The sequence below is a fragment of the Leucoraja erinacea genome, chromosome 3, assembly GCF_028641065.1.
Source record: "Leucoraja erinacea ecotype New England chromosome 3, Leri_hhj_1, whole genome shotgun sequence".
In the NCBI taxonomy this organism is placed as follows: domain Eukaryota; kingdom Metazoa; phylum Chordata; class Chondrichthyes; order Rajiformes; family Rajidae; genus Leucoraja; species Leucoraja erinaceus.
In genome coordinates, this window is record NC_073379.1 from 54,099,287 (window position 1) to 54,121,297 (window position 22,011).

General features: G+C 42.4%; 2 protein-coding genes across 2 annotated transcripts in view; one reads left to right on the top strand and one right to left on the bottom strand.

Annotated features, from left to right (window-relative positions):
• The window catches only part of LOC129695600 (zinc finger and BTB domain-containing protein 5), a 413,756-nt gene that overhangs the window by 354,108 nt on the left and 37,637 nt on the right, over window positions 1-22,011 (top strand). The gene's annotated exons all lie outside the window — the stretch shown is intronic.
• The window catches only part of polr1e (RNA polymerase I subunit E), a 42,008-nt gene that overhangs the window by 1,227 nt on the left and 18,770 nt on the right, over window positions 1-22,011 (bottom strand). The window contains exons 7-11 of the mRNA XM_055632703.1: window positions 16,812-16,919; window positions 15,346-15,442; window positions 14,955-15,094; window positions 5,894-5,975; window positions 139-270 (exon numbers count right to left, since the gene is read on the bottom strand). Coding sequence (XP_055488678.1) covers window positions 139-270; window positions 5,894-5,975; window positions 14,955-15,094; window positions 15,346-15,442; window positions 16,812-16,919 — 559 coding nt within the window. The remainder of the gene's footprint in view (window positions 1-138; window positions 271-5,893; window positions 5,976-14,954; window positions 15,095-15,345; window positions 15,443-16,811; window positions 16,920-22,011) is intronic.

Genomic DNA, 22,011 nt, shown 5'->3' on the forward strand with positions numbered 1-22,011 from the left:
GAAGCCACATTATCACTGGTTCCTTTTCAAACTGATTGCCAAATAACCAGTACCAAGGTCACATACTTCTGATCTTTTGACGGTAATATATTGAAAATATCCGATTAACCACAAAGACAAGTTAAAAAAAACCCTTACCTGTTCTCACTAATTTTCAAATCTTGTTGCAGATATGTAAGGTCAGTTTGAAAATTGTTTATGTGTAAAGCCAGTGCAATAATGTATGCCACTATTTTAGCTTTCATGGAGATTGGTATGATATTTTGTACACTGAAAGACAATAGGGAGTTAGTTAGATTCAGATTTGAGGACAGAACTTCACGTAAACAATGCAACAATTAAAAAAAAAATTTTTTTGCCGCAAGCCCATCTACCAAATCTGCTGTATGTTATGTAGCTTATTAAATTCTGTGCCCATCTCTAACAATCTGTAATTTTCCCAGACTGAATATACGGATTTTAACAGCAGCATAACTATTTTTAAACAAAACTTTTTAGGTAACCGAATGTTATTTTAAGTAGTGATGTAATTTTGTTACGACTTTGTTACAATTAAAATTAGAATACATTGAAAAAACTTAGGTTCGGTACTGTGGTCGCAACTATTTACAATACAGTGCCCTCCATAATGTTTGGGACAAAGACCCATCATTTATTTGCCTCTGTACACCACAATTTGAGATTTGTAATGGAAACAAAATCACATGTGGTCAAAGTGCACATTGTCAGATTTTATTAAAGGGTATTTTTTATACATTTTGGTTTCACCATGTAGAAATTACAGCTGTGTTTATACATAGTTCCCCCATTTCAGGGCACCATAATGTTTGGGACACGTGGTTTCACAGTGTTTGTAATTGCTCAGGTGTGTTTAATTGCCTCCTTAATGCAGGTATAAGAGAGCTCTCAGCATCTAGTCTTTCCACCACCTTTGGAAACCTTTATTGCTGTTTATCAACATGAGGACCAAAGTTGTGCCAATGAAAGTCAAAGAAGCCAATATGAGACTGACAAACAGGAATAAAACTGTTAGAGACATCAGCCAAACCTTCGGCTTACCAAAATCAACTGTTTGGAACATCGTTAAAAAGAAAGAGAGCACTGATGAGCTTACTAATCGCAAAGGGACTGGCAGTCCAAGGAAGACCTCCACAGCTGATGACAGAAGAATTCTCTCTATAAAAATGAAAAATCCCCAAACACCTGTCCGACAGATTAGAAACACTCTTCAGGAGTCAGGTGTGGATTGTCAATGACCAGTCTCCGCAGAAGACTTCATGAACAGAAATACAGAGGCTACACTACAAGATGCAAACCACTGGTTAGCCATAAAAATAGGATGACCAGGTTACTGTTTGCCCAGAAGTACATTAAAAAATCATCCACAGTTCTGGAAAAAGGTCTTGAGACAGATGAGACGAAGATTAACTTATATGAAAGTGATGGCAAGAGCAAAGTATGGAGGAGAGAAGGAACTGCCCAAGATCCAAAGCATACTACCTCATCTGTGAAATACAGTGGTGGGGTGTTAAGGCCTGGGCATGTTTGGCTGCTGAAGGTACTGGCTCACTTATCTTCATTGATGATACAACTGCTGATGACAGTAGCATAATGAATTCTGACGTGTATAGACACATCCTATCTGCTCAAGTTCAAACAAATGCCCCAAAAACTCATTGGCCGGTGGTTCATTCTGCATCCAGACAATGATCGCAAACATACTCCTAAAGCAGGGGTCGGCAATCTTGTGCTTGATTGGGACCAGGACCCATCTGTGAGCAGATGGCAGGCCACATCTATCACCATAGGAGGTAATAATACATACTAACTAAATTAGTAATAATACATACTAATAATACATACTAACTAGTGTGACACTTGGTGTTGTTTTTCGCATTAGTTTTCATGAGTTTTTCAATTATTTTTCTGCAGTTCCCAAATCCCTCGCGTCCCCGGGACTGGCTGTAGTTCCCAGATCAGCTCGCATCCCCGGGACTGGCTGTAGTTCCCAGGTCAGCTCACATCCCCGGGACTGGCTGTAGCGCCCACGTCGCCTGCGTGCCCCGGGACTGGCTGCAGTTCCCAGGTCGTGAAAACTAATTGCAAATAAATACGCCTGCGCGCCGGATGATTTCGAATTATGGGCCGGACCCGGCTCATGGGCCATAGGTTGCCGACCCCTGTGCTAAAGTTTCAAAGCTAAAAAATGGTCAATTCTTGTGTGGCCAAGTCAATCACCCGATCTGAACCCAATTGGATGCTGAAGGGAAAACTGAAGGGGACTAGCCTCCAAAACAAGCATAAGCTAAAGATGGCTGCAATACAGGCCTGGCAGAGCATCACCAGAGAAGACACCCTGCAACTGGTGATGTCTATGAATCACAGACTTCAAGCACATTGCATGCAAAGGATATGCAACAAAATACTAAACATGACTACTTTCATTTCCATGACATTGTTGTGTCCCAAACATTATGGTGCCCTAAGATGGGGGGACTATGTATAAACACAGCTGTAATTTCTACATGGTGAAACCAAAATGTATAAAAATACCCTTTAATAAAACCTGACAATGTGCACTTTAACCACATGTGATTTTTTCTATTACAAATCTCAAATTGTGGAGTACAGAGGCAAATAATTAAATGATGAATCTTTGTCACACACATTATGGGGGACACTATCTATATTAATGATTTAGATGTTGGAATTAAAAGTAACACTAGCAAATTTGCTGATGACACAAAGCTGGGTGGCAGTGTGAACTGCGAAGAGGATGCTAGGAGGTTGCAGGGTGACTTGAACAGGTTGAGTGAGTGTGCAGATGCATGGCAGATGCATGCAGTATAATGTAGATAAATGTGAGGTTATCCACTTTGGCAGCACGAACAAGGAGGCAGATTATTATCTCAATGGTGTCAGATTAGGAAAAAAGGAAGTGCAACGAGACCTGGGTGTCCTTGTACACCAGTCACTGAAAGTAAACATGCAGGTACAGCAGGCAGTTTTGTTTGCTCGTGTGTCAGACGACGTTCTGCCATCGCTTTGCCACAACCAGTGCCACATCTGTGCCTCTGCGGAGATTGTCCGGTGCATGCCTCTCCGCCGCAAGTCAGTAGGTGGGCCATTGTCTGTACCTCTCCACAGTTGCACTTGTCAGAGTTCGAGAGGCCCCACTTCTTCAGGTTAAGTCCACAATGTCCCACTCCAGTGCGGAGGCGGTTTAGGGCTTTCCAGGTAGTATAAGGCAAGTGGTGTCCTGGTGCCATCTGTTGTTTGGTTTTGGTGCCTGGTACGGTTGGCTCTAGTTCCATGAAGCTGTTCCGACTCTTCAGGCGTTTCTTGGCATGTTGGTGATTGTGCAAGGGGTGACGGGGGTATGTGTGCACATTGAAGCGTTCTACTGCAGCTGCCCGATCACATCTTCGAGATGGTTCGTCGATGTCTGCCAGCTCATACAGGTGTTCAACGTTTGTCGGCTTCAGGCATCCTGTGGTTTTCCTGCAGGCAGTGTTCAATGCAGAGTCCACCTTGCGCCTTGCGTGCATGTTTAGAGCGGCTCCAGATGGTGCTTGTATATTCTGTTGAGAAACAGAGCGCCAGGGCTGCAGTGCGGATTGTTGTTGGGTCACTTCCAAATGAGCTGTTTCCCAATTTTTCAATGACATTGTTCCGGGTGTTGACCTTTGCCTTGGTTTTCTCAACATGTTGGCGATATGATAACGTGCGATCAAGGACTACACCTAGGTACTTTGTGGTTTTGCAGTGTTCCACCAGGACATCATTCCATCGCACCTGCAGTTGACGTTTCGCATCCCGGTTACGGAGGTGGAATGCTGCGCTTTACGTTTATGCTGGGTGTGGGCGCGGGAGTTCTGTTGGTGGTATGTTGTCATATTCTGCAGAGCAGCCTCCAGTACGGTCTCAATCTGGCTGAAGTCTGAGGATTGTATCGGCATTCAGAAACGACCTCGTTTTTGGGGTGATGGGTTGGTCATTGGTGTATATATTGAACAACGTTGGGGCAAGGAGACCATTGTTTTGGCGTCTCCAACGGCTGTTCTGACCATTCAGGCATATGAAGAAGCGGCGGTTCTCCATCATTGTCATGATGAACTGGACAAGATGCGAGTCCTGTAGTGTTTGTTACAGTTTGGTTTTCCTGGCACGGTGGTTTACAGTGTCATATGCTGCGGACAAGTCTACAAATACTGCACCCGTGATCAGCTTCCCCTCGAAGCCATCTTCATTCAATGTGCTGAGTGAGGTTCAGCAGTTGTCCAGTTGTTGACTTTCCCTGGCGGAATCCAGACTGTTCAGGTATCAAAACATCGTCTACATCCAGCGTGATGCGGTTTAGTATGCATCTTTCCATCAGTTTGTATGGGTGGTACAGCAGGGATATAGGCCGGTAGCTGCTGGGAAGATTGGCATCTTTGCCTGGTTTTGGTAAAGCAACGTTGAATTTCCACCAGAATCGTGGAATGGAGTTGGTTGCTATGCCGATGTTAAACATCTCCAGCAACCATGTTAGATGACGACAGCAGGCAGTAAAGAAAGCTAATGGCATGTTGGCCTTCATAACGAGAAGAGTTGAGTATAGGAGCAAAGAGGTCCTTCTGCAGTTATACAGGGCCCTGGTGAGACCACATCTGCAGTATTGTGTGCAGTTTTGGTCTCCTAATTTGAGGAAGGACATCCTTGCCATTGAGGCAGTGCAGCGTAGGTTTACGAGGTTAATACCCGGGATGGCGGGACTGTCATATGAGGAAAGATTGGAAAGACTGGGCTTGTATTCACTGGAATTTAGGATGAGAGGGATTCTTATAGAAACATATAAAATTATAAAAAGGACTGGACAAGCTACATGCAAGAAAAATGTTCCCAATGTTGTGGGAGTCCAGAATCAGGGGCCACAGTCTAAGAAAAAAAGGGGAGGTAATTTAAAGCCGAGATAAACCTTTTTTCACCCAGAGAGTTGTGAATTTGTATAATTCTCTGCCACAGAAGGCAGTGGAGGCCATTTCACTGGATGAATTTAAAAGTAAGTCAGATAGATCTCTTGGGGCTAGCGGAATCAAGGGGTATAGGGAGAAGGCAGGCACGGGTTACTGATTGTGGATGATCAACCATGATCACAATGAATTGCAGTGCTGGCTCGAAGAGCCGAATGGCCTCCTCCTCCACCTATTTTTTATGTTTCTATGTCAGTCAGTATCTGTGGAAAGAAAAACAGTCAATGTTTCAAGCTGAAGGTCCTTTATTAGAACATTAATTGATCCTCTTTCCACAGATGCTGAATTTTTATAGTGCTGAATAACAGATTGTAGCTTAATTGCAAATGTTCTGAGACTGCAGTTGTTATAGGAGGCACAGGTGAACCAAGGGAGGTGTTTGTGGGCATTTGAGGTAAAATTGGACACAGAGAACTGAGAGACCTGTTTCCATGCTATACAATTCTAAAACAATGGTATTCACTTTAGATGGAGGGAGTCATAGAGTAATACCGGAATAGAGTGCCAGCGTACTCAACCTCTCCCAATAACTCAAACCCTCTAGCCCTCGAAACATCCTTGTAAATTTTCTCCATATCCTTTCGACCTTGACATCTTTCCGATAACATGGTGCCCAAAACTGAACATAATACTCTAAATGCAGCCTGACCATTGTCTTATACAACTGCAACATGACCTCCCAACTTCCATACTCAATACCGTGACTTATGAAGGTCAATGTGCCAGATGACATTTAGATCAATTGACAGCTTTTCAAATGTATACAAATGAGTTAAATATTTCTGTTAGGAAACCTTGCGATGCTTGAGCGTTCTTTACATGCAAAGCAAATTATGCCTTTCTCCTTCAGAATGACTTCATATTGAATGCATATTTACCGTCCATTGTTGTATGTTAATACTGTAAATTTTTTCATCAAACTGTTTTTCACAACATCTGCAACATCACTCCCAAGGGAACCTGAAACAAAGTTTTGAAATTATTGATGAATGTGAAGTTTAGTCAGGAACAGATAGTTCACTGTGTACAAGAGCTATACTAATGCCACGTTTTCATCTTGAAAAATGTTGCAATTAACCTATTTAACAGAAGGCAATTTGACCAAGGAATGAAGGTAGAAACCCGATGAAAGGATTGGCGGATAGATTTTGCAATAAAACATTTTATAATCACCATCTAAACTTGAGATTCGAGCATCATTCCAAAATGTTTCAGGGTAGCAATTGTAAAAAAGTTTATGCACTTAAAATAAACATCCCTACATTTCAAATGATTTATTCAAATTTATTTATCCTAGCAGTATTTCTTTCTTTACTACATATGCCAATTGACAAAAGACAATCATTGAAATTGTGTGAAGTAAAATTAATATTTTTCAAGTTACTAAAATCACTTCCCTCCATTGAATAGCAGTGGAAAAAGTACTGAATTTTCTGCTTAATAAACAAATTTATCCCAAGATTTGGCTACTGATATGGGGCCGAACGTGTGCGGACGTGGCGTCGAAGGATGAGAAGCCAAAGCAATGAAATCGAAGCCAAATAGCCGAATGGAAACGAAGGAAACGAATAACCAAAAGCATACTAAGCCGAAACGTCAACGAACCGAAAGGCTGCGTTGGCTAAAAGCAAACTCACCGAATGACTGCTCTGCCGAAACACTACCTAACCGAAAGGCTTCGTTGCCTACAAACCAACTAACTGAGCATGTTCTGCCGAAAAGTCAAATAATGGCTTGTGTGGGAAAATTACCCCCACCCTCCCGTCTACTCTGGCCAGTGATGTGATGGACGCGGGGGTCTGGAAAAATCGCTGACAAGTCCTGCCCCCCCGGCGACGTCATGTCCGTTATTTGACTTTTCGGCAGAGCGGCATTCGGTTAGTTGGCTTGTAGGCGACGCAGACTTTCGGTTAGGTGGCATTTCGGTAGAGCGGCCATTCGGTGAGTTTTCTTTTAGCCAACGCAGCCTTTCGATTATTTGGCTTTTAGGCGTCCCGCCCTTTCTGTTCGTTGCCGTTTTGGCTTCTTATGCTTTCGGTTCGTTGGCGTTTCGGCTTCGTATGCTATAGGTTATTTGGCGTTTTGGCTTCCTTTCCATTCGGCTATTTGGCTTTGACTTCTTTGCTTCGGCTTCTCGTCCTTCGACGCCATGTCCGGGTACCGGGTCCGAAGGAAGCGACTGCAAAGGACTCCAGAAGCAGTTGAGGAAGTGTTTTGACCACTTTTCAACAGGTACAAGGTCCTTGTTTTCAGTTTGGGGACGTGAAACACTGTAGGGAGGATAAGCAAATAAACAATGGTGCAATATACAGGAAGTTGTTACAATAACGGAAACCAGAAAATCATAAGAGATCATAGAAGTCGTATTTTTTTTATCAGGGGTGGGGGGAGTTGGATACAGAAAACACCCAAAAGTCATTGATCCCCTCCAGAACAAAGATTAAAGACCTGATCATGGCTGGAGAATATGTTGTAGCAGAAAGTGGAAGGAATAAGCAACTTTGGAACACAGAAGGACCATTGAAATAGGAAGGATCAGTAATAAGGTACTTCTGTGGGAGGGTTAAAAGCCAAGGTAAAATATTAGGAGGCAGAAACTCAAAAAAGCTACTCCTTTCGTTATGCAGCTGGCAGAGTGTTATATGTCAAGGGTTTCAATTCATGTGTCACCAACACAAACATTGAAAAAAAAAGAAACTGTTCTTTTGAGATGGACTCCACTTAATAATCAGACTAAAACTTAAACTTTGGAAGACTGAAAGATTAGGGTGTTAGCCAGGACTGATTCAAAGATAAATGTTATTCTGAAATAACTAGTCAAATACAATAACTATTTGGTTGCAAAAAGATGTGGATGTGGATGTGGATGTGCAAGCAAAGGATTACATTAAGGAATTAGCACAATAAAACCACAAATAACAAAACATTAAAATTAAAGATGCTAAATCTGAACAGAATATGAATTAATTGCACAAGCAGATTGAGCCCTTACACATTCACAGAACAACTATTTAAAACTGAATGCATGACTTTCATAAAGGATAGACAAATAGAAAAGGAGGTGGAATACCTCGATTGTAAAGGTATTGGAAACATTTGACCCAGAACACCACGAGGCAAATCCAATACAGTGAAGTTTCAATCAATCATGGGTTAGAAAACACTCATGAGAATAGTTTACAAATCACCTAAGGGTAATAATAAGCATTGGGCCTAGTATGAATCAAAACATTAGAGAAGAATCCCAGGGGATTTTAACATCTATGTAGCCTGGTCTAACTGAAATGGCAGAAGTATACAACATTGAGAAAATACCCTAGAACACGATGTTAAAGAACAGGTTATTGTGCATTGTATTCTATGGTAGGACTGTAATATTTGTACTATTCTGGGGAATAATGATCATAACATGATGGATTTCATATTATATTTGAGAGTAATTAAATTGTGCAAAACCAATAGTTTAATGATAATAGGGAAATTACTGCAAATTTAGCTTTGCAGAAAGGCTACTTCATGGAAGGTGAACCATCTGTCTATTAAATTTACTCTTATTCCAAAAGCAATTGAGATGTGCTCTCTTTAGGCCAGCAATTCTTTCCTTTCAGATATTTGGCTGTTATTTTCTGAACTCCTCCTGTTACGATCCTCGGCACAGCATTCAGGAAGCTAACCATTCACCGTGGAAAAGTACTGGAAAAGTTAATTAATGCAAAGCAATGAAATCTCTTGCACCCATTGAGCTGTATCCTAGTTTTTAATGAAAGGTTGCAGCAATACAGAGATAGCACTTACACTGGCTTTGATCTTGCAGAATTCTCAGATTCCTGAAATATTCTTTTGGATTCAAATAGAGCTAACATAACTTTATAGATTCAGAAAGGTGAGAGAACACAGGCAACTAAAGATTTATTGGCTTGATATCAATGTTACAGAAAGTGATATAACCTATTACTAGGATTGCAGAAGCATGGTACATGGAAAACAATAATAACATTAGGCAGAATCTATACATTGCTTTAAGGGAAAATCATGTGCCCATTGGAGATTTATTTTGAGGGTGCAAGTAGCAGAAGAGGAAATCAGTGGGCGTAATGCATTTGTGGTTTTCGTGAGGTTTTCAATTAGTTGAGTTAGAATTGTACAACATGGCAACAGCCCCTTTGACCCACAATGTCCCTGCCAACTATTGTACTTATACCTATACTATTCCTTTTAACCCATATTTATTCATACCCTTCGATACCATGTCAATTTCAAGTACTTGTCTAGATGGTTCTTAAATGCTGTAAGAGTCCCTGCCTTCAGGCAGCGCATTCCAGATTCCATCCACGCCATTGTGGAAAAAAAATCCCCTCAGATACCCTCTCAACCTTCAATCGCTTACCTTGTGTCCCAGGTGACAGAACCCCAGGGGACAGAGCCCCAGGAGATGAAAATTCCTACTATCCACTACCTATCCATTCTAATTTTGTGTTCCTCTACCAAGTTATCTCTTAGCCTCCTGTGCTTGAGGGAAAACAAACAAAGCCTATCCAATCTCTCCTTATATCTGAAATGGTCCAATCAAAGCAATATCCTGGTGAATCTCCTATGCACATCTTTCCGACAGTGTTGAGACCAGAACTGCACACAATGGCATCCAGTCTGCAAGATAACGCCGGAATATAGCGGCTCTTTGCGTGCTCTTTCCAGAGAAGAATCTGGCCAATAAAATTGCTCTACTCTTCTAAATCTTTTTTCTGGCTGTATGTATAGTTTTCTTTGCTCTATTTATTGTACTTGAGTTTGAACTGCTTGTATCTATGTATGGTATATTTGATCTGATTGGGTAGCATACAAAACAAAGCTTTTCACTGTACTGTGATACATGTGACAATAATAAACCTAAAACTAAACTTACTTCAGTTGCAGACTAAGCAATGTTACATAAAGCTGTAATATGGCATCTTTGCACCAATTCCATGCCACTAGTGAAGATGGCAGCCTACGTGTCTTCTTAACCACCCGCTTCACACGTACTGCTACTTTCAAGGATATATGGACTTTCACCACAAAGTCAATAACACACAGCCCAAGGCAATCCTCCTAGCTACCTACAAAACCATGATTTTTTGTGTCACTTACAAACTTGCCATAGGAGGCTGATACACAAAATTAGTGCAGAAAGGTTGAGGCCCAGGGAGCCGTTGGTGAGAGGGGAGGAGTACCTGCGCTGTAACCTGCGACCAAATCGCCAACGTTCCAGAGAAGGAGTCTGGGGGAAGCCTCTGATTGGTTCAATGGAAGCCTCTGATTGGTTTACATTTTTACATTTTTGCCTTTAGGCTAAGGATTCTGGGAGGTAAGGATTCTGGGAGATAAGGATTCTGGGAGGTAAGGGTACAGTATTTATTAGTAAAGTTTAACAGATAAAGTTTTGTGTTTTTTAATATTTAATATAGTTAAATTGGGAGTAGGATATGTCAGTGGAGATTGGCCCCGTGGTTTGCTCAGCCTGCAACATGTGGGAGATCAGGGATATGGTCGGTGTCCCTGGTGACTATGTTTGCAGGAAGTGTGTCCAGCTGCAGCTCCTGGCAGACCGCATTGAACGATTGGAGCTGCGGTTGGATTCATACTGGAGCATCCACGACGCTGAGAAAGTCGTGGACAGCACGTACAGTGAGTTGGTCACACCGCAGGTAAAAGGTAAGAGGACAGAAGGGGAACGGGTGGCCAATAGTCAGCAAAGCAGTAGGCAGGTAGTGCAGGAGTCCCCTGCGGTCATCTCCCTCCTAAACAGGTATACCATTTTGGATACTGTTGAGGGAGATGGCTCATCAGGGGAATGCAGCAGCAGCCAAGTTCATGGCACCATGGGTGGCTCTGCGGCACATGAGGGGGGGAAGAAGAGTGGAAGGGCAATAGTAATAGGGGATTCAATTGTCAGGGGAATAGATAGGCGTTTCTGCGGCCGCAAAAGAGACTCCAGGATGGTATGTTGCCTCCCTGGTGCAAGGGTCAGGGATGTCACTGAACGGCTGCAGAACATTCTGGAGGGGGAGGGCGAACAGCCAGTTGTCGTGGTGCATATTGGCACCAACGATATAGGTAAAAAAAGGGATGAGGTCCTAAAGGATGAATTTAGGGAGCTAGGAGATAAGCTTAAAAGTAGGACCTCAAAGGTAATAATCTCTGGATTACTACCAGTACCACGGGCCAGTCAGAGCAGAAATAGGAGGATATTGCAGATGAATACGTGGCTTGAAAAATGGTGCAAGGGGGAGGGATTCAAATTTTTAGGGCATTGGAACCAGTTCTGGGGGAGGTGGGCCCAGTACAAACAGGACGGTCTGCACCTGGGCTGGAATGGAACCAATGTCCTTGGGGGGGTGTTTGCTACTGCTGTCGGGGAGGATTTAAACTAATGTGGCAGGGGGATGGGTACAAGAGCAGAGGGGCAGGGGGGTGTAAAATGAAGGTAGAAGCAATAGGTAGCAAGGTGAAAAGTAAAAGTGGCAGGCAGACAAAACCAGGGCAAAAATCAAAAAGGGCCACTTTTCAACATAATTGTATAAGGGGTAAGAGCGTTGTAAAAACAAGCCTGAAGGCTTTGTGTCTCAATGCAAGGAGTATTCGTAATAAGGTGGATGAGTTGAACGTGCAGATAGCCATTAATGATTATGATATAGTTGGGATCACGGAGACATGGCTCCAGGGTGACCAAGGCTGGGAGCTGAACATCCCGGGATATTCAATATTCAGGAGGGATAGAGAGAAAGGAAAAGGAGGTGGGGTAGTGTTGCTGGTTAGAGAGGAGATTAACGCAATGGAAAGGAAGGACATTAGTTTGGAGGATGTGGAATCGGTATGGGTAGAGCTGCGAAACAATAAGGGGCAGAAAACGCTGGTGGGTGTTGTGTACAGGCCACCTAACAGTAGTAGTGAAGTTGGGGATGGCATCAAACAGGAAATTAGAAATGCTTGCGACAAAGGCAAAGCAGTTATAATGGGTGACTTCAATCTACATATAGATTGGGTGAATCAAACTGGCAGGGGTGCTGAGGAAGAGGATTTCTTGGAATGTATACGGGATAGTTATCTAAACCAACATGTAGAGGAACCAACGAGAGAGCTGGCTATTTTAGACTGGGTATTGAGTAATGAGGAAGGGTTAGTTAGTAGTCTTGTTGTGCGTGGCCCCTTGGGCAAGAGTGACCATAATATGGTTGAGTTCTTCATTAGGATGGAGAGTGACATTGTTAATTCAGAAACAATGGTTTTGAACTTAAAGAAAGGTAACTTTGAGGGTATGAGACGTGAATTGGCCAAGATTGACTGGCAATTAATTCTAAAAGGGTTGACGGTGGATATGCAATGGAAGGCATTTAAAGATTGCATGGATGAACTACAAAAATTGTTCATCCCAGTTTGGCAAAAGAATAAATCAGGGAAGGTAGTGCATCCATGGATAACAAGGGAAATCAGGGATAGTATCAAAGCAAAGGATGATGCGTACAAACTAGCCAGAAAAAGCAGCATACCGGAGGACTGGGAGAAATTCAGAGACCAGCAGAGGAGGACGAAGGGCTTAATTAGAAAAGGAAAAATGGATTATGAAAGAAAACTGGCAGGGAACATAAAAACTGACTGCAAAAGTTTTTATAGATATGTGAAAAGAAAGAGATTAGTTAAAACAAATGTAGGTCCTTGCAGTCAGAAACAGGTGAGTTGATCATGGGGAACCAGGATATGGCGGACCAATTGAATAACTACTTTGGTTCCGTCTTCACTAAGGAAGACATAAATGATCTGCCGGAAATAGCAGGGGCCCGCGGGTCAAAGGAGGTGGAGGAATTGAGTGAAATCCAGGTTAGTCGGGAAGTGGTGTTGGGTAAATTGAATGGATTAAAGGCCGATAAATCCCCAGGGCCAGATAGGCTGCATCCCAGAGTACTTAAGGAAGTAGCTCCAGAAATAGTGGATGCATTAGTAATAATCTTTCAAAACTCTTTAGATTCTGGAGTAGTTCCAGAGGATTGGCGGGTAGCAAATGTAACCCCACTTTTTAAGAAGGGAGGGAGAGAGAAAACGGGGAATTACAGACCAGTTAGCCTAACATCGGTAGTGGGGAAACTGTTAGAGTCAGTTATTAAAGATGGGATAGCAGCACATTTGGAAAGTGGTGAAATCATTGGACAAAGTCAGCATGGATTTACGAAAGGTAAATCATGTCTGACGAATCTTATAGAATTTTTCGAGGATGTAACTAGTAGCGTGGATAGGGGAGAACCAGTGGATGTGGTGTATCTGGACTTCCAGAAGGCTTTCGACAAGGTCCCACATAAGAGATTAGTATACAAACTTAAAGCACATGGCATGGGGGGGGTTCAGTATTGATGTGGATAGAGAACTGGCTGGCAAACAGGAAGCAAAGAGTAGGAGTAAACGGGTCCTTTTCACAATGGCAGGCAGTGACTAGTGGGGGTACCGCAAGGCTCAGTACTGGGACCCCAGCTATTTACAATATATATTAATGATCTGGATGAGGGAATTGAAGGCAATATCTCCAAGTTTGCGGATGACACTAAGCTGGGGGGCAGTGTTAGGTGTGAGGAGGATGCTAGGAGACTGCAAGGTGACTTGGATAGGCTGGGTGAGTGGGCAAATGTTTGGCAGATGCAGTTTAATGTGGATAAATGTGAGGTTATCCATTTTGGTGGCAAAAACGGGAAAGCAGATTATTATCTAAACGGTGGCCGATTGGGAAAGGGGGAGATGCAGCGAGACCTGGGTGTCATGGTACACCAGTCATTGAAGGTAGGCATGCAGGTGCAGCAGGCAGTAAAGAAAGCGAATGGCATGTTGGCTTTCATAGCAAGAGGATTTGAGTATAGGAGCAGGGAGGTTCTACTGCAGTTGTATAGGGTCTTGGTGAGACCACACCTGGAGTATTGCGTGCAGTTTTGGTCTCCAAATCTGAGGAAGGACATTATTGCCATAGAGGGAGTGCAGAGAAGGTTCACCAGACTGATTCCTGGGATGTCAGGACTGTCTAATGAAGAAAGACTGGATAGACTTGGTTTATACTCTCTAGAGTTTAGGAGATTGAGAGGGGATCTTATAGAAACTTACAAAATTCTTAAGGGGTTGGACAGGCTAGTTGCAGGAAGATTGTTCCCGATGTTGGGGAAGTCCAGGACAAGGGGTCACAGCTTAAGGATAAGGGGGAAATCCTTTAAAACCGAGATGAGGAGAACTTTTTTCACACAGAGAGTGGTGAATCTCTGGAACTCTCTGCCACAGAGGGTAGTTGAGGCCAGTTCATTGGCTATATTTAAGAGGGAGTTAGATGTGGCCCTTGTGGCCAAGGGGATCAGAGGGTATGGAGAAAAGGCAGGTACGGGATACTGAGTTGGATGATCAGCCATGATCATATTAAATGGCGGTGCAGGCTCGAAGGGCCGAATGGCCTACTCCTGCACCTAATTTCTATGTTTCTATGTTTCTATATAATTAGGGAAATTTAACAAACAGAAATCAGAAATAAAAACTGAAAATGCTGGAAGTATTCAGAAGACCGCCTTTGGAAAGAAAGATTGAAAATTTCAGGTCAATTACCTAAATCTCACACAGTATTTATTGGTCAGCACAATCTGGCTTATTCTGTTTCTCTGAAATTTCAAACAGGTACAATGCAGGAGTTTATATCTGTAGCCTGACCTTGTCCATACCACCACACAGTCTAGCAATGGTTACAGCTCACCCCCAATGTGTACTTCCATACAAAGCAAGCAACAAGAATACTGTGCTTGAAACTGAAATGGGTATCTACCCAGATTTCAGAGGCATTATGCACAATTCTCAAAACCCCAAATCTGAATCCTTGCATTGATTCATGCTACATGTCAATATTCAGGTTCACTGTCAAAAAATAAAAAATACCAAGAGTGTTACCTTTGTGTTTGAATTCATGTTTTTTTAAATTGTGCAATTTGATCAGAATCTGAAGGTAAAATAAACAGTTAATCTGATGATCGCGACTTTTCTCATCTTGAGGTGCTGATTTAAGTGATTCCAGAACAAAGGTCGAATAGCTGAAAACAAAGAATAAAACCTTTATATTACTTTGGTATCAGTCCAAAATTCAATCTCCAATTTAAAAAAAATAAATTATTGTTTAAAGAAAAGAGCTAGGGACCAACGAACAACAGAATATACACACTGGATTATATTTTTAAAAAACACTTGTCAAATGGGAAATTAAGTCTAAAAGTATCAAACAATACACATCAACTGTTGCAGTTGGCTGCCTGCTTCATCCTAACAGAATGCCACTGAAACTTACTTGCCAGTTTCTGCCAATTTGAGAATATCTTCTGCAGTGCTAATCTTTAGTGGTTCACAGCACGGTTTGATTGCTTGATACTCAGCAGTTGAAATGACTTATCATACATCAAGGAGCCATCCACAGAAGAAAATTGAGAACCACATGAAATTTACAGAAACTAGAATCATCTAACCTGTTTAATTTTTCAATACCAAGGCAGTACAATTGAATGCACATTACAGTAAACCTCCAATAATTTGCTATACGATTGTTTGAAAATCCTAGCAATTCAGTGTCTGGCTACTGTTCCCCACATTCCACTTTAACACACCCGGTCCCAGATTCCAGTGTTCTCTTTACACTGATAATAATTTCCCATTCTTCCTTTAAACTACTAGGCCCAATTCTCTTTTTAAACTGACCACGGGTTCCATTTCCCATGCTCCTTTTAACCCGACCAGTGACTTGTTTCCACACCCTTCAGGGCTCCATTTTTTACGCTCTCTTTAAGCTGACTAGTGCTGATTCACACACTTCCTTTAAACTGATAAGGTTTGTTTCCCTCATCCCCTTAAACTGACTGGGCCCCCTTTCCCCGTGCTTTCTTTCAAATCATCAGTGCCCACGATGCAACATGCTCTTAAAAAACTCACCAGAACCCCGTTTCCCAAGCTTTCTTTAAATTTAGCTGATTCGCTGGAAAATTTATAACATCTAATATTCAGTGGTCCAAAAATATTTGCAGACTTGAGAACTGAAAGTTGCAAGATTATGTTGGAATGTAGTGGTTTGAAAAGGTGCAGGAGATGCTGGGATTACTGGTTGCGAGCAAGCAAACATTGGGGACAGATGTTGCATCTCCCGCAGTTGCAAGGGAAGATTCGTTTTTTTTGGGGTGGGGAAAGAAGGGGTAGGTGTGAGCTGGGTGAGCAGGGATGAGTGAACCAAGTGTCTACAGAATATGGAAAGGGTTGGAAAGATATGACTGGTAGTGAGATCACAATGAAGGTGACGGAAATGTTGGAGAATGCTGGGTTGGATGCAGAGGCCGGTGGACTGAAAGGTGTGGACCAGGGGACCTCTATCCTTGTACCATGAGTGAAAGCAGAACTGTAGGACACAGTGGAGACACAGGTAGGAGCGCCCATAGTCAGGATCGAACCTAGGTCTCTGGCGCTGCAAGGCAGCAACTCTACCGTTTTGCCACCGTGCTATCCCAAAGATTTCAATTTTAAAAAAAAGCAAAGCACATGTTAATTTCTAGAAGGTCAGAATTGAAAACCTGGGAAATTAACATAAAATCTGCATTAAACTACACTTGGATTGAGGCCAATAGATCTGGTTTCTGTGTAAATATATTATAGAAAACAAAATTGTCCACTTTGCAGATCTTAAAGACAAATTAAACCATTTCTTTGAGCTTGCATTGCACCCGTGAAGTGCAATGCACTATTTAGAATAAATTCAACTTTCGTAAAGGATACTGTCTTCAAACTTGTAAACATCCTCAGGCTTGTCTGCACCAGCATGACAGGGTGGAAGGAAAGCCGACTCAAACTGTGACTCAAACTGAGTTGCCTCATTGGCCAAAGCTTTTGGAAAACAGAATGGCAGAAATATATTACAATCAAAACAATGCTCCACTACATTCCATAACGACCAAAATTAGAGATTATTTCCTCATAGATATTCGTGGACAGTTGGATGAAAATAATCTAATTATTTTTTGCTTAGTTCAATTTTCACAACTAAACTAGTCTTTAATATGGCTCTACAGTGTGGGTGGCAATTACGTCTATTTGGTGAGGTTATTACAAACCAACTGCATATTGGAAAGCAGGTTGAATATCACTCCAGCTGAGAATTAGTTGGATTAATTTTGAACATTCCCCATGGCAACCACACTTTTTTGAATTTAAGCTCACTACTTGCCACAATGTGTTCTGTAACTCAATGCCAGTTGAGCACAAGTCCATACTTTCATGCTTCTGCCAGTGTATTCCATGAACATGTTATATAGAGCATAGTCGAGATAGCAACTTTAGGGCAACAACCAATTTGGTTATAAATGGGGAAACACCAGTGATTTGCTTATTCATAAATTCAAAATCATATTAGGCCCTAAAGGATCAAATCATTGGATCAGGCTTCACAAACCCTTCAGTTTAAAAGGCCAAAACCTTTTTGATAAATGATTCAGTTAGATAGACACAAGGAAAGTATTTCCTCAAATTAATAAATCCAGAGTATATATTTTACTTTAAAGGCAGAGTATAAAACAGTAAGAACAGAAGGCACTATTGTTTGGCGAGGGTAATGAAAATCTAAAACAGTTCTATTAAATCGGTCAATTAAAATGTTAAAAACAAGATTCTTATTGGGCAACTCTCCTAGTGGCAGCATGCTGTAAAGGTTGTAACTTTGTTTGCTCCCTCAACTTTTAACTTCTTACTTACCACTCTTTCAATGTTACTTGTTATTACTTGATTTCAAGGCACGGTCTAACCTTTCTAAAGTGTTGATAACGCTTCATCGTATGCTTCAATCGTGTAAAGGATGGAGAAGAGGAAAAAGAGCTTCTCCAAGGAAGGATTGTGGGGAAGGCGCAGCTTCCGACTGGTATCTTAGAAGCAATATCGAAAATGAATGGAGAAATGAAAACAAGATTCTGCAGTTTGGAAAAAATGATGAAAGGAATTTCGAGCAAATTGAAGGACAAGCTGATTATGTTACAAGATGAATCTCGTGAACAGAAGGAACAAATTGATAACTTGCGAATCTTGGGCCAGGAAAGAGATTTGAAGATTGAAAGACTAGAACGGAAAATGAATGAACATACTCGGGCACTCCAGCAATACAAGATTAAAACCATGGATCTGGAAAACAGAAGCCGTCAACTGAATTTGTGAATTGTTGGTTTGCCTGAAGGTCAAGAAGGGGATCAGACAGGTTTTATTAAAAATCGTTACTCATACTTTGTTAGGAGATTAATGAATATCGTATATACAGCGTCAAATAAAACTCCAGAATGTGTCATTTCACTTGATGCTGAGAAGGCATTTGATAGAGTAGTTTGGGAATACTTATTCAATACAATTGAACAAATTAAGATTGGTCCAAAATGTATCTCTCGGATCAAGCTGATATATCATATACCTCCAGGCTTCTGTGCTTACCAATAATCGGAGATCCCCTTTTTTCAGGCTCTTTCGAAGTACTAGACAGGGCTGTCCTTTAAGTCCTTTACTGTTTGACATTGCTTTGGAACCTTTGGCCACCGCTATTAGGAAATCCCCTAATATTTCTGGTATTGTCCGTGGGAATAAGACACATAAGCTATCTCTCTATGCAGATGCTCTGTTATTATTCACCTCCAACCCAGATAAATCTATTCCGGCAATAGTAGCGCTACTTAATCAATTTAGTAGTTTCTCTGGTTATAAACTAAAACTTAGTAAGAGTGAGCTTTTTCCATTAAACAATCTAATTTCGAATTATGGACAGTTTCCATTTAGATTGACTACAGAATGTTTTATTTATTTAGGCATTAAGATTACCAAGAAACACAAGGATCTATTTAAAGCCAATTTTACGCCTCTAATTGACCACATCAAACAACAGTTTACTAAATGGTCACCAATGTCATCTTTAATCGGCTGAATCAATGCTATTAAAATGTTTATCCTACCTAAATTTTTGTATTTATTTCAGCCGATACCAATTTTTATTGCTAAATCTTTCTTTGATATTGACTCCAAAATTTCTTCATATATATGGCAGAATAAAAATCGCAGACTAAGTAAAAAATACAGAAATCAAAAAAAGACGGTGGTTTGGCACTGCCGAACCTTAGATTTTACTATTGGGCAGTTAATGCTCGCTATCTAACGTTTTGGACAAAAGATTTAGAAGATACCCAATGTCCAGGATGGATAAATCTTGAATGTGATTCTATGAAAGGGCTATCATTGACGTCTAGTCTAGGGGCCTCGTTACCTTTTACAATTACGAGATTGAATAAATATACGACTAACCCAATAATAAGACATACATGCCGAATATGGTTTCAATTTCCTAAGTTTTTTGGATTGAATGATTTTATCTTATCGAGTCCTATCATATCTAATTTTTTCTTTCAACCTTCTAGTACTGCTCAAGCCTTTCTGTTATGGAAGTGGAAGGGGTTAGCAGCTTTTTGTGATTTGTTTTTGGATGGTTGTTTCATGGCTTTTGAACAACTCTCCAATAAATATAATCTACCTAGCTCACATTTCTTTAGATATTTACAAATTAGACATTTTTTGAAGGCTACTCTACCCATGTTTCCGTTACCACATCAAACCGAATTCTTGGAAAAAATGTTGGACCCTTATCAGAAAGGTTTAATAACTATTTGTGAGATGATTTTGAAATTACATATAGATCCATTTGATAAAATTAAGAATGACTGGGAAAGAGAACTCCAAATTTCTCTACCAATAGTGAAATGGGAGAGGATTCTTCAATTAGTAAATACTTCCTCAATGTGTGCAAGACAGGCTCTGATACAATTCAAGGTGGTTCACAGAGCTCATATGTCAAAAGATAAGTTAGCTCGTTTTTTTATATAAATCCTACCTGTGACAGATGTAACTCTGAAGTGGCCTCATTGACCCATATGTTTTGGTCTTGCCCACTTTTGGAAAAATATTGGAAAGAAATTTTTGATACTATTTCTGTAGTCTTAGGTATTGATTTACAACCTCATCCTATTACTGCAATTTTTGGGCTTCCAATGTTAGATTCTATTCATCTGTCCCGTTCCGCCCATCGGCTGATTGCTTTTACCACATTAATCGCCAGAAGATCTATTTTATTTAAATGGAAAGACTCTAATCCTCCGACCACACTCCATTGGTATTCTGAAAAGATATCATGTTTAAATTTAGAAAATAATGAGTGACATTGTTGAACACTTGGTTAAATTTGATAGGACTTGGGGAAACTTTATTCAACATTTTCACACAATTTAAGTCCCTGTCCAACTGTTATAATAATTATTTTACCTTTATACGGTGCAACGGACTTGACGACAAACAGGGACTTAAATTATTGAAATTCTTTGCAGCCCAGATTCTGCTTTTCTTTTTTCTTCCTTTTTCTAGTTTGGGGGGTTTTGTTTGTCTCTTTTTTCTTTTTTTTCTTTTCTTTCCTTTTTATCTTTTTGTTTTTATATATATGTTCTTTTTAAACACGTAATTATATTTATATAGCAAATTCTACTCACGAACCGAGCACAACAAAAAAGGGATACGTGCAGGCTATTTAAGTGAGTTCTATCGAAAGGAATGTTAACTTTATGTTAACTGCTTTGGTGTGTTCTGCGAGCGGGGGCTGTGTTCTGCGAGCGGGGTCTGTGTTCTGTGAGCAGGGGCTGTGTTCTCTGTGTCCTGTGAGCGGGGGCTGTGTTCTGCGAGCGGGGGCTGTGTTCTGTGAGCGGAACCTGTGTTCTGTGTTCTGCGAGCGGGGGCTGTGTTCTGCGAGCGGGGGCTGTGCTCTGCGAGCGGGGGGGGTGTTCTGCGAGCGGGGGCTGTATTCTGTGAGCGGGGGCTGTATTCTGCGAGCGGGGGCTGTGTTCTGTGAGCGGGGGCTGTGTTCTGCGAGCGGGGGGCTGTGTTCTGCGAGCGGGGGCTGTATTCTGCGAGCGGGGGCTGTGTTCTGTGAGTGGGGGCTGTGTTCTGTGAGCGGGGGCTGTGTTCTGTGAGCGGGGCCGTGTTCTGTGAGCGGGGGCTGTGTTCTGTGAGCGGGGGCTGTGTTCTGTGAGTGGGGGCTGTGTTCTGTGAGCGGGGGCTGTGTTCTGTGAGCGGGGGCTGTGTTCTGTGATCCGCGAGGGGGGGCGGCGACCACGACGAGCCGTAAGCCGATGTGTGCAGCCGAGTCCTGGAGCAGGTGATTGCGGCCGGGACTGATGACCGGGAGCCACTGAGCCTCCACGCCCACCCTACACCACCCCCCTCCCCCCTCCTGCTAACCCCCAACACCACCCCCTCCCCCTCCCACATACACCCCCTCCCCTACCCCCACAACCCCCCACACCTCTCCGCCCCTACACACCTCCCACACCTCTCTCCGCCACAAGCCCCCTACTCCACACCCCCCCGCTCCCCAACACCCCCCTCCCCTACACACCCCTACACCCCCCCACCCTCCACTCAGCCACACCCCTCCCCCTCACTACCACACTCCACCCTACCACACACCGCTCCCCCACACTCCGCCACTCCCCCCCTACCACACACACCCCTCCCCCCTACCGCACACCCCCCCTCCCCTACCCCCACTGCCCCACAACCCCCCCTACCGCCACCACACCCCCCCCTACCCCCTATTCATTATTCAACACAATTCATGCATTAATTACACATTCTTTGCTGCTCTATCACAGCAGATATAACAAACAACTTTATGGCAAAATTAAGTGGATTACAACAGTATTTTTTCTCCCTCCCCATCCTTCTAGCATGTGAGACACCCCCTTTCCTTTCAGCTCTCGTGCACACGCCCGCCATTGCTCCAACCCGTGTGCACCACACCACCCCACCCCCCCCCCCCCCCACATCCCCCCCCAGCTCACTCTGCCCCCCACACCCCACCCCTCCAACTTGCGCTCACACCCTGCTCCTCCTGCTCACACCCTGCCCACCT